The 12,936-nt window shown below is 36.2% G+C and overlaps 1 protein-coding gene across 10 annotated transcripts in view; it reads left to right on the forward strand.

Annotated features, from left to right (window-relative positions):
- LRCH3 (leucine rich repeats and calponin homology domain containing 3) overlaps positions 1-12,936 on the forward strand; it is a 108,917-nt gene that overhangs the window by 83,271 nt on the left and 12,710 nt on the right. For 6 of the 10 annotated variants that reach the window (XM_059920906.1, XM_059920903.1, XM_059920902.1 and 3 more), the window contains 5 exons: positions 2,349-2,420; positions 6,153-6,201; positions 7,057-7,164; positions 8,673-8,791; positions 9,409-9,546. In XM_059920906.1, coding sequence (XP_059776889.1) covers positions 2,349-2,420; positions 6,153-6,201; positions 7,057-7,164; positions 8,673-8,791; positions 9,409-9,546 — 486 coding nt within the window. The remainder of the gene's footprint in view (positions 1-2,348; positions 2,421-6,152; positions 6,202-7,056; positions 7,165-8,672; positions 8,792-9,408; positions 9,547-12,936) is intronic. The other 4 variants (XM_059920910.1, XM_059920905.1, XM_059920908.1 and 1 more) reach the window with 1 other exon arrangement.

Consider the following 12,936-nt stretch of genomic DNA (forward strand, 5'->3'; position numbering starts at 1 on the left):
TGAGGCACGCGAGCTCAGTAGCTGTGGCGTGCAAGTTTAGTTGCCCCGCGGCATGTGGTATCTTAGTTCCCCCACCAGGGATTGAACTGGTGTCCCCTGCATTGGAAGGCAGATTCTTTACCACTGGACCACCAGGGAAGTCCCAAAATCCATATACTTCTTAACAAAGCCTACAAACCTTTTAGAGTAGGTTCCAAACTTCTTAACATGGCCTATAAGCTCCTGTGTACTCTGGGTACTATGTATCTCTCATCTCTGGGGTCATGCTATATCAGCATTTTTTCAGCTCTGAAAATATGGCAAGCCCTTTCCCACCTCAGGATCTTTGCAAATGATGCTCCCTCTGCATGGAATGCCTCTCATTCCCTGCATATACCCCTTGGTTAATTCCTACTGATCTATCTGGTATCAGCTTAAATGTCACACCCTTAAAGTGGCTTTTCTGCAACACGCCTACCCCCAAATCAAATTTGTCTCCACTGGTTTTTTTTTTGTCATAGTACTTTTAGATGGGTGTCTATTGTTTTGTATCTCCCCCTCTCCCCCACCCCCTATAGACTACTAGACTGTAAGCTTCATGGGCACAGGGATATTCTCTGTTGCATTTACCTATGTATACTCAATCCCTATCGTAATTCCTGGGATATATTAGTTGCTTAATAAATAATTCCTGAGTGAACATGTATTCTGTACATCTAATAATTGCTCATTAGGGGAGTTCCCTGGTGGTCTAGTGGTTAGGATTCGGCATTTTCACTGCAGTAGCCCCAGTTCAATCCCTGGTCGGGGAGCTGAGATCCCACAAGCTGCGTGGTGCCACCAAAATAAAAAAATAAAAAATAAAATCACGATCAGAAAAAAAAATCTCAAAAAAAATTGTTTCGAGAAGTTCTGATGATATAGCAAGTAAATGTTGGATTTGATTTAAAGACCTTGAAATATGGGATTTGAAATAACTGTTAGTAATGTTTAATATCAGTTACACTAACATTCTCTTAGGATTGCCCTTCAGGCTTCTGTTGCTTTCATATATGTCCCATATGTATCTATATCCCATCTCTAGATACTAGAAAGGATCTAGGTTCATTTCACTTCCTCTTCCTTCCATCCTTTTTTCCTTCTTTGCCAGCATAGTGGCTTTTAGCCTTTTTATATTTGAGACTGACAGTAATTCAAGTCCATTTGATCATAAGGAGGCCCAGAAAATCTAAACAGGTGAAGGCATATACAATGTAAGACTGCTGTCACAGCCTTGTTCTTTGGTACATTTCTTTCCTCACTTTCTTCTGCCTTAAGATAATGTTGCAGTGTGTGTTACATGCTTTTTTTTGCACACACGAAAAAGACATTGCTATCTATCAACTTATTAAAAATATAGTTGTGTTTATTATATTGACCATCCTACTCACCTTTTCCTAAACACCACGTGTGTTCTTGTTCATTTATCCGTTATTCGTTTATTCATTATTTGTGATTGTAGTTTAAATTTTTAAAAATTATTTAACTTATAAAGGCTTTAATATCTTTAAGCCTTTGGCATTTTTAATAGATACAATCTTACCCAAGCGCCCTTTGTAAAAGTTCTGTCTTCTCTGATTTTCACTCCCCACCAAATGAAAAAATTGTCATGTTTTGAGCAGCTTTTATCTGTAATCAAAATTCTATACAATAGATTCTAACACTTAACTGTCTCTAATTATATCTCTAATATATCTAACTAGTTTTATGTAGGCTGGTGAAAGGATAAAGGATTCAAAGAAAAGGAAAATTGTACTTAACTTCTCAGAGGTCATTTGGACTTTTACAGAAGCAGAAATGAAATGCTGGTTCATCCTTAAGGTGTGATGCAAAATCCTCATGTCCTGGCTTCTCACATCAGAGCCATTAAACTGAATTATAATAAATCTAATTTGGATTAATATTGAAAAGATGTTGCTCTTATTCATGCCAATTCTGATCAGTTAAAATGAGCTCTTTGACTGGATTTGTTTCCCCTGTCATAGAAACAGCACAGGACTCATTTGTTTCTAAGGCATTTTGCTAAAAAAAATTTGATGTACTCAGTTTTATTTCTATATAAAATCGTGTTTAATAAATCTTGCCTTTCATTTCTTGATTAATGTGGTATGAGGTATTGAAATAATTTGAATTAAACAGGTGGAAAACTGTGTTTAATAAATTATAGGGTTTTTTCCCCCCAACTATTCTCTTTCTGCCCTATCAATATCTTAGTAAACCATTTGAAAGTTTGTCAGTGACCTTTCCTTTTCTCTGCCTGCCTGCCTGCCTGACATTTTGCTAACATAAATGCTGCCTTCTGTTTCTTCTCTTTCTCTTTTGCAATTTAGTCACTGTCAGGTGTGAATCAAGTGGGCTGTGCTGCTACCCTGCCTCATTCTTCTGCCTTCAGGCCTCTTAAGGTATATCTTGTTACTGTAATTTATCAGGAACTTTGAAGAGGAGGTTTGCAGGGGAGGTCTTAAATTTCCCAATGGATTGGTCTAACAACAGTCTGAAATCTAGAATTGTATGAAATATAACTAAGCTTATGAAACTAAGTTTAACATTAATATCACTTGAACTTTTTTGGAAGTTTTATTATGCCAGAAACATAGAGCCTTTGTTAATTCTTTATATTGAGATTTTTGTTTGAAATGTCCTTCTAATTTTCTTATCAAAGGGTTGGGGGTTTTTTGTCATGAGTTACTATGTTATTTTGGTTAATATATGATATTGAGTTAACTCTGTTGTCTAATGGGCATGCAAAATAATTTGAGTATCAGTCCCCCAAAGTGTCACTGCCAAAACCCTATTACAGTAGAGGTCGGCAAGCTATGGTCCCTAGGCCACCTGTTTCTGTGAATAGTTTTAGTGACATACAGCCACTCCCATTTGTCTATGGCTGCTTTTGCACTTAAAAGCAGAGTAGGAATAGTTACAATGGAGATCATATGGCCTGTAAGTCTAAATTAAAAACCTGTGGTATTTTATTTTTTAAAGGCCTCTAGGGATGGTAATTCCATACTTATTATCATATGATACCTAAGAAATGATTCATAATCCTGACTGTCAACAAGGTCCTCTCCTTGTCTAACTTATATCTGTCCTCCTGTGGTTTACACCTATTTCTTCTTGTCTTTCCAGAGTGGAGATTTTCTAGTTACTTAGCAGTCCTTATGTGGAGAATCTTTATATTTGAAAACTATTATGATGCCACCCTTGTCTTCTCCGTAAATAAGCTTTGGCCCTTTTATGTGCCTTTCCTAGCCTGTTTGTCCTTATGAACTTTCACAAGTTCTCTGCCCTCCGTTTTGACTCCACAGTTCCCAACTAGAAATATATCCCTCATTAGAGCCCACGTGGTACTGAGCATGAAACAAGGGTTATTCACGTCTTATGCTGAGCATTAGGTTGGTTTTTTCCATTTTGGTATTCATTTTGCTCAGTATCCATTGTAATTCTGAGATGTTTTAGTTATATTCCTAAATGATAATTAATTTCTAAACTTTGTATCTTTTGTTTTCCTAAATACTTAATTTTGCTTTTCGAACATTTAAAATTTTCTAATTTCCCGGAATACTTTCAAATTCTTGCGTCATGTCCTTCTAAATGCTGACCCCAACTTTATAACATCTGTAAACCTGATAAACCTTCTCTCTGGTTATTATTGAAGCTACACATACCTGGATGACTCCTGAAGAAACTTTATAATTCTCGTCTGTATTTACCTTTTGCTAGCCTTTCTCAGCTAGGTTCCTTATTTGAACTACAAAGAAAATTATTTGAGGGACTGTTTTCAAAATTTTTCCAAGGAAGGTGTATAACTAGTACCATTCTAGGTATATAGGAGAAAAGTTAATTCGTTACACTCAGTGGATACCTTAGGGCATTGGAGCTTATCCTCCCCTAGAATTATAGTTGAGTAAGGCCAAATCTGAATGTGCCAGAAGTTGTGTAATGTCTAACATTCTTCCTGTCGGACCTGCTGCACTGTCAAATGATTCGTTTAAAAATATTTATTCTTTATTTTTTGGTATCTCAGTTACTTTGCAGCAGGTATATACTATATTTAGGCATGATTTTATTTCTTTTGTTGCTTAACTAGGCACTAAAAGTTGACTTTGTATCAGTTTCCATTTTTTGCTCTCCAGTTCTCCAAAAGTTCTCAGATATACTAGTCAATGGCCTCAGCGTGATTTGAATTATTTCAGTATCCTAGAATGTAAGCAGTTAGATTTATAGTTTCAATAAAAATATATTTTTTAAATCACCATTTTGTAAGTCCCCTCTTTTCTGGCTTTGTTTTTCATTACACCCAACTGTATGTTATCTTTTGGTATTCTTGGAGGTAGAGAACATTTGCTGCCATTCAGTGGAATGTGTTTCAGCTCTTCCTTCTACTCTGATAGAGTTGTCTAATAACTTTATCGTTTCATTCCTAAATATGTTAAAAAGTTTCCAGTCTGTCTCACTGTAATAGGCCTTTTTAAATTAAAAAAACTTTTTTTTTTCATCTGTATCTGGAATAATCTCTACTTTTTATGTTTTTCTGTTTGTACCATTGATCCTAGCTTTCTCCTTCCTACCTCATCTTCCTTGAAAATAAGGATAGTATTTTGTTTCCTTAAAAAGATATCCAGCTTTTGCCTCATTGGCCCATTTATTCCTTTTACTAGTGCCTGTTGCTCTTATTTTAAATTAAATTTGTTATTTAAATTTTCATTTCTTCTCAGCATCCTAAACTTAGTTTATTGGCATCTTTAAACTTGATGAACATGTTGTATTTTTCACTAATGAAGATGTAATACATTGCTTCACTCAAGAGCGCAGCTTACTTTTTAAGTCTTAATTCTTGGCCTAAGAGTTATCAAACCAAGGAATCATTACCACAGAATTGTCTTTCAGATCAGTCCAAGAATTTTCTCAACAGCATGGCTTCTGTTTATTTATTTATTTATAGCAGTTTAAATTTCCTGTCATCATTAATCTCACCTGACCCAACTCCAACTTCAGATAAAAGATTTCTGAAAATATTGAAAACCAAAAGGGAGAAAAAAGCATGGGAGTGTGTATGTGTGTGTGTATTTGTGTGTGTGTTTTAAAGTCATTCTGTTCAAAAATGTGTCTCAGTTATCATAAATGATTGAGTGCAACTCATTGATTATTGAATATAACTAGCTATCAAGGCCTGAAAACCTGTTGTTATTCTAGCTTTTCTTGATTCTACTCCTCTGCCAAGTCTTCAGTATTTTTAACCCAGCTAACCAACGCTTCCTTTTAAATTAGCTTAACTCCATTCCCTTTTTTTAGGTACACTCTATACCAGTTGAGCTAGTTCTTCCTCCTTCTTTACAGTTCCTTTGGTCAATAAATTAAAAACATCTTGGATTCATATACTAGTCTCGAAATACAACTATCATCTTTAAATACCTCATTTCCTAACTGAAATGAAGAAACCTTCATCACTCTTTCTTAAAACATTACTCAAGGAGGGAGGTAGCAATACTTTAGAAAGTATGCCAGAAAAATACTATTATAAAATAAAATTTTATTCTCTTCCATACATTTCCCAATAAAATTTTCTACCTTAGGATGGTTTCATTTTTCACAGTCATAGGAAAGGCCTGTTATATAATAGGACTATCTTTAGAGAATGCATTACATAAATCTTGTATTCTGTAGAACTAAATAAAGTTTGGCCTTGGGGGTGTGGTGGGATGTATTGGGAGATTGGGATTGACATATATACACTATTGATACTATGTATAAAATAGATAACTAATGAGAACCTACTGTATAGCACAGGGAACTCAACTCAGTGCTCTGTGGTGACCTAAATGGGAAGGAAATCCAAAAAAGAGGGGATATATGTATACATATAGTTGATTTACTTTGCTGTACAATAGAAACTAACACAACATTGTAAAGCAACTGTACTCCAATAAAAATTAATTTAAAAAAATGTTTGGCCTTAAAAAATATTCAGAATTATTATACCAAATTCTCATTTCTAGACTTAATTTTGGAGGAGAGTTGCATGTTTTTATTCTTTTATTGATATAATCCCAAATGTGGAAAGAGGTACTTTCCATAAATGTGGAAAGTACCTCTTCTTGAATAATAATTATTGATGTATCTATGTTTCTCCACAGAATGATCACAGATCTAATGCTATATCAAGTTCACCTACAACAGAAACAGGTAATAGACACAAAAGTGCAATTAACCACATCCTGATTATAATTCTTTACCAGGATTTTCCTGATAAATTACTCCTTAGATGGCTGTGGCTTCCTTTTCTGAAATGAGAAATCAGACACAAAATTGGGAACTCTGCACATTTTTCACTTTTTAATTCAACTAGTCATTCAGCCACTCAGCCATTTGATATGAAAAAACGAGCAAGAGCTAGCAGGGCTGTAGGTTTGCAAGAGACTATATTTAATATATTAACATTCATTTTGCCTTTATTGATATACCAAAAGTAACATGACAATTAAAAATACATACAAACAGGGATTTCCCTGGTAGTGTAGTGGTTAGGATTCCAGGCTTTTACTGCCATGGCCTAGGTTCAATCCCTCGTTGGGAAACTGAGATCCCACAAGCTGCACGGCACAACCCAAAAAAAAATAAAAATAAAAATACATACAAGCAGCCCTCCCACTTTCAGGGTTACTTTTCTTTTCTTCTTTTTTTAAGTATTTATTTATTTGGCTGCTCCGGGTCTTAGTTGCGGCATGCGGGATTTTTAGTTGCGGCATGCGGGATCTTTTAGTTGTGGCATGCGGGATCTAGTTCCCTGACCAGGGATCGAACCTGGGCCCCCTGCATTGGGAGCGTGGAGTCTTAACCTCTGGCTTATGAGGGAAGTCCCGGAGGTTACTTTTCTATACCAGATTTTCTATTAATAAACAAAATTATCATTTTATATCATTGCAATATTTAACTTTTTTCTTCATTTGCCATTTATTGAACTTTTGTCATGTGTCTGTTATTATATTTAATTTTTTTCCATCTTCTTTAATCTTATTTTGCTTTTCCATGCTGATTCAGTTCATCATTCCCCTGCATATTCTTTTCCTGCTGCTATTCAGAGAAACCAGGCCCAGCGCCCTGAAAGCTTCCTTTTCAGAGGAGCTGTCAGGGCAGAAACAAATAAAGGTAGGTGGCAGTGCTAAAAGGGGCATTGGGGGGGGGTGGTTATACAATGACATTATATGTTACATGCTTTTAAACTTCTACCCTGGGAATTCCCTGGCAGACCAGTGGTTAGGACCCTGCGCTGTCACTGCCGGGGCCCTGGTTCAACCGTGGGTCAGGGAACTAAGATCCTGCAAGCTGCGCAGTGAGGCCAGACAAACAAACAAATAAATAAATAAACTTCTACCCTGAGATGTCACCAAGGCAAAAGTTTTAAACTCTGCGTTCGTCTGTGATCTCACCGATATTAAAGGAAGAGAATCTTAATCTTGTTTGAATTCATTTTGGTCAGAAAGTTTCTCAGTACCACCTAAAAGCAGGTTATAGTGTTTGAACAAAAAAATTACTCTTTCAGGGCTTCAGGGAATGTCCCTTCTCTCTGTAGTGTGCTCTTTTTCAGATTTTTCTGTTGGTAAAATCTGTTTTCTGTGTTGTTAAAGAAATGAATCAGTAATTTTAAAAAAAAAGAACTATTTAGTCTCATGGTTTTTAGTTAATGTGGCAAATTTCTGCCTGACCCCCAAAGGTTACCTAGAAGTGGAAACAGACATTTCACTCCCAAAATAACTATTTTTAACATAACTGATAGATACACTCACAGTGAGATTTAAACTCAAACCAGAGATGCACTGCTGGTGGGATTGTTAATTAGCATGGAAAACTGTTTACATTATCTGCTAATGGTGAACCTTGTATATCCTATGACTAGCAATTTTGCTTTCTGAAATATGTACACATCTGTACCAAAAGATATGTCCAAATTATTCATAGCAACATTATTCATAGTAGCCCCAAACTGAATGTCCATCAACAATAGAATGGGTAAATAATTGTGTATATTTGTACAATGGGATACTAAATAAGCAATGAAAATGAACACATTAGTATACACAACAATGTGGATAAATCTTATAATGTTGATCAAAAGAAGCCAAACATAAAAACATACACACATATAATATGGTTTTATAGGTAGAAAGTTCAAAAATGGACAAAACTAATCTGTGGTGTTAGAAGCCAGGAGGTCCATCGTTAGAATTAGAACCTGTGGTACTAGAAATAACTGTTGGGTACTGATGGGTAGGGAACATGAGAGGGTCTCCTCGGTGTTGGTAATGTTACATTTATTGACTTGCTTGTGTCTGCTTTGTGATGATAATTTATTGAGCTGTTTGCTTATGATTTGTCTAATTTTTTGCATGTGATATTTTTCAATAGAAACGTTTTTAAATGGATGTAATCAAACACAAAGTAGTTGAGCCAAATGGGTAATGGACATGTGGTAGTTTTTCATACTATTCTCCCTATAATTGTGCATATTTTTAAATTTCCATAATAAAAACTTGTTTTAAAAGGTCAGTCCAGAAGTAGAAAGTGCTGTACTTTGAAGGAAACTGTGATCAGGTGGATCTGAGTATTTTTGCAGCACTGGCAGTCGCCTTTCTATCTTACATACCAATATTTTTTAGGTCATGCGTCACCCTTCCTTTCATCTTCTGCACCTACCACTGATTTTAAAGATCCGGTAACAAGACAGAATTCAAGACAGAGAGAAGAAGAGCTGGAATTAATAGACCAACTACGGAAAGTATGTACATTGCCTTTGAATTACATTTTTCAGTGATACTGCTGTAGCCCATAATCCTGGCATCACTTGTTCATTTGACTTATAATTTTTAATAGAATCAACAAGTGCCCATTGTGTGCTGTGGTGCCCATTGTGTGATGAATTTTTTCACTTGTTTACTAGGAAAATGAGATGGGTTATTCCATAAAGCTCAACCCCTGACCCTACTCATTTAAAATTTTTTTCTGCTTCATGATTTAAAGAAATCTTGTTAGAGTAATAATAATTCATATGTATGTACACATATACATATATCGATACATACCACACTTACATCATACGTAGTGTTTATTTTAAAATTGGATCTAGTTGTTTTTTGTTTTTTTAGTCAGAAAATTGTAAGTGAATTCTGTTGTGAAACTTTGCAGCACTGTCGCCTGGCTGCCATACATATATATATATATATGATCTCCTTAAATTATTGACTTGGGATAGAAAGATAAAATAGAGATTGTGGTGCTTAAGTTATTTGCTTTTTAACTTGATTTCTAATTAAAAATATTCCATTGTGACTCCATTATGTCCTGTGTGTCAGCCACTCTTGAATTAATATATTTCACATTTTCCTGTTCTTTTAGCATATTGAGTACCGGTTAAAAGTATCTCTGCCTTGTGATCTTGGAGCAGCTCTAACCGATGGTGTTGTTCTTTGCCATTTGGCCAATCATGTGCGGCCTCGATCTGTCCCAAGCATTCACGTTCCCTCACCAGCTGTAGTAAGTTTATAATGCTTAAAAAAAGTTGGCTCTTCATCAGACATTTGTTAAGTACAGAGGCAGGCACTGTGGAGAATGCTAAGGGTACAAATATGAACAAAGTCCAGCCCCTGCCTTCCGGGTCTCACTTCTACTAGAGAAAAAGTAGGCATGTAAACAATAACTTAACAGCTGTGTGTGATGTTATAAAAGAGGTATGTAAGAAGTGTGCTATGGGAATACAAAAAAGGGGCCACTTCAACTCTGCCTGGAAAGTTCAGGAAAGCATTCCCAGAGGAGGTAAAATTTGAACTAATTCTTGATATATGAGTAGGAATTTGCCAGCAGTACAGAGAGGGAGAAGAGCATTCTGGGCATAGTATTCCTAGACTAAAAAGCTAAGGAAGGTCATGGCATATTCAAGGATTTCTTAAGTTGTTCAGAATAGATCATTCACAAGGTGTTGGTGTAAATGGCAGAGGATGTAGCTAGAGAGGTAAGCTAAGGGCCATGTGACAAGGGCTTCATGTCCCATGTCACAAGGGCCTCATGTCCCATGTCAGGGAAATAGAAGTTTATCTTAGTGTAGACAATCAGGAAACACAGAAAGAATTTGAGAGGAATAATGTGATTATAATTGCAGTTTAGAATGATGAATATTTTGGGGTAGAAGTGACATTATTGAGGGACCAACCTCAGGTGGAAAATGAGGCAGAATATGCATTCAAGATGACTGGCAGGTTTTTTTAGACTGCTGGTTAGATATGGACATCAGTATCAGGATGGCAACCACAAGAGAAAGAGCAAGTTTTAGATTGACACAACTCTCCTTTTTCTTCCTTCAAAATTTTTTAATATTTTTTTTCCATTCTTTTTTATTTATTTGGCTGCATCAGGTCTTTGTTGCAGCACACACGATCTTTGTTGCAGCAGGCGGCTCTTTCATCGTGGCAGGGGTTCTCTTCATTGCAGGCTTCTTTCTAGTTGTGGCATGTGGGCTCAGTAGTTGCGGCGCACACCTTCAAATTTTTATTAAGAAAGATTTCAAACCTTCAGAAAAACTGGAAGAATAACACAAAGAATACCCTTAAAGCCTCCACCTAGAGCTGACATTCATTGCATCTTGCCATCTTGCTTTGTCTATATTTATGCGTGTTCATGTGTGTGTGTGTTTTAATTGCACCATTTAAAAGTTGCAGATATTATAACACCTTACCCCCTAAATATTTCTGAGAATTGTCCTAGGCCACCTTGCTCTTACCCGTAGCCTGAAGCCAGGGATGAACAGTGTGGTGGCTGAGCCCTATTCCTCAAGGTGGGAGTGTGATGTGATTGATTCACGGTGCTCCCTATGGGATCAGGCTGAAACTGAGCAGGGACAGCTCTGAGCCCTTAGCAGCCAGCAGGGAGTGGGGGTAGGAAATGAGGATGGATACACAGGCTAAGTAAAGAGACATTGGGTGAGGCACCAAAAGCATCCACAAGTTATATTCAGATTTCCCCAGTTGTTCCAAGAATATCTTTCATGGCTGCTCTGCTCCTCTCCCCTCACTAGTATGCACACACAACAGGATGTACTCAAGGTTTCCACATTGCATTTGATTATTATTTGATGTTGTGACAGCTCTTTTGATGAGTCTGAATGGATATTGTGCATCTGTAACATGCTTAGCCGTGTCTAACCTTTTCAAAGGTTTTGCCCTCATCTCATTTTCTCGTCATTTGTTGTTATTTATGTTATTTAAATAACATAAGTATGTTATTTACATACTTCCTGATGCAAATCCTTTACTCAAATTGCAGTTTTATCTAGGCCTATAGATTGCCACTCTGGACATTCATCTTGCTGCCTCCCCAGATGTAAATCGTTTAAGCCTCCCAAGGACCTTTGATTCTAATTATAAAAGCTGCTTTGTTACCAAGGTCCCAAGAGGCTGACATGGCCCTTTCCCCTCTAGCATATCCAAAAACAGAGTCATGCATTTGCTTCTAAAGAAAATAGGTAGCCACTTTTTATTTAGTGACCTCAGAAAACAGGCATTCAGCTTTGTGTAGAAAAGGCAGAGAGGAACAGTAGCACTACCAAATCAACTATGCCTCCAAAGACTTGAAAGACTTGGTTTTGCTCCTAAAGGTGGTGATTAAGAGAACAGGAATTGACATGCTATTTGGCAACGCCAGAAGGGGAAGGGCTTATTCATACTTTGCCTTCTTCCCAGTTTCTGTCAACTGAATTAAGAAAAATAAATTTTTTTAGTAATAAGAAAAGACAAATCTATCATTCTTCATTTTCAGGGGAAATAATTAGGAAGTAGCAAGGAGCTCATGTAGAAAGTGGAATATGAGAGGAAGGGTGACTGAGATTCTTTATCTTCATCAACCAAACATAGTGCCTTTCATTTAAGAATGTAAAGTATTTACATACAGGAAAAATAAAACTATTTTATCAATGTTAAACCACTTAGAGACATAAAACACATGGACCTTCTTGTCAAAGAAACATGATATAACATGAAATTAGAGCATTTAAAACTTGCTAATGAAATCAACAACAACATTTAGTCATATTTATTGAGCAGCTAGTCAGTGGTAGGCATTCTGAATAGGATGAAAGGTACAGAGATGAGTTACAAGTGGTCCATTCTCTCAAGAACATGTATTCCTCTTAAAAAGTAAAATAAATGAGGTCTTTCCTGAAATAGTATCCTTGACACTTAAAAGCAAGTAGGCCTACTAAATAAAATTGTTTAAGAGGGGATCTTTTGGGTTAATAAATGACCTATAAAGTTGAGAAACACCTCAGTGTGTAAAAATTCCCAAATTATAACATTTGGGGGTGGAAAAATGGACTTTGAGTCAACCAGATGAAAACCGTCCAGTATTTTAATTAAAAGCAAAAAAATCCCTCACTTTTAAATTATGATACTGATTATTATGAATAAGTCAATATTGCTTTAATGGGGATACTGTTACAGTACTAGATTTCAGTATAGATATTTATATCTATTTTTCCTTCATACTGAATTGCTCTCCCTCATATTAGACTATTTCTCCCCTTATTCTGACCATACAGAGAGCTTTGTAACTTACTTTCTTAGAGATTTTTCCTGATGAGAATATAAAATTAAAGCCAAATACAAATGAAAAACCGTAGCAGTTTCTTTGTGGCTACATTAACACATAGTGATTTATTGTAATTCTTTGAAAACCTGCTAATTAGATCTCTGAGTGTAACTTAAGAAACACTTTCATGATGTACTATATGAACCAGGCTTTTTTTCCCCCCCAGTTCAAGAAATGATCCCTCATTGTAAGGGGAGGTCATAAGTCCAGGTATTTCGAAAGAAACTCAGAAGGGCACTTGTGCTTGTAACCATTAGGTTATAATTCATCTTTCTTTGTTATTTTGGG

The sequence above is a fragment of the Balaenoptera ricei genome, chromosome 4, assembly GCF_028023285.1.
Source record: "Balaenoptera ricei isolate mBalRic1 chromosome 4, mBalRic1.hap2, whole genome shotgun sequence".
NCBI lineage: Eukaryota > Metazoa > Chordata > Mammalia > Artiodactyla > Balaenopteridae > Balaenoptera > Balaenoptera ricei.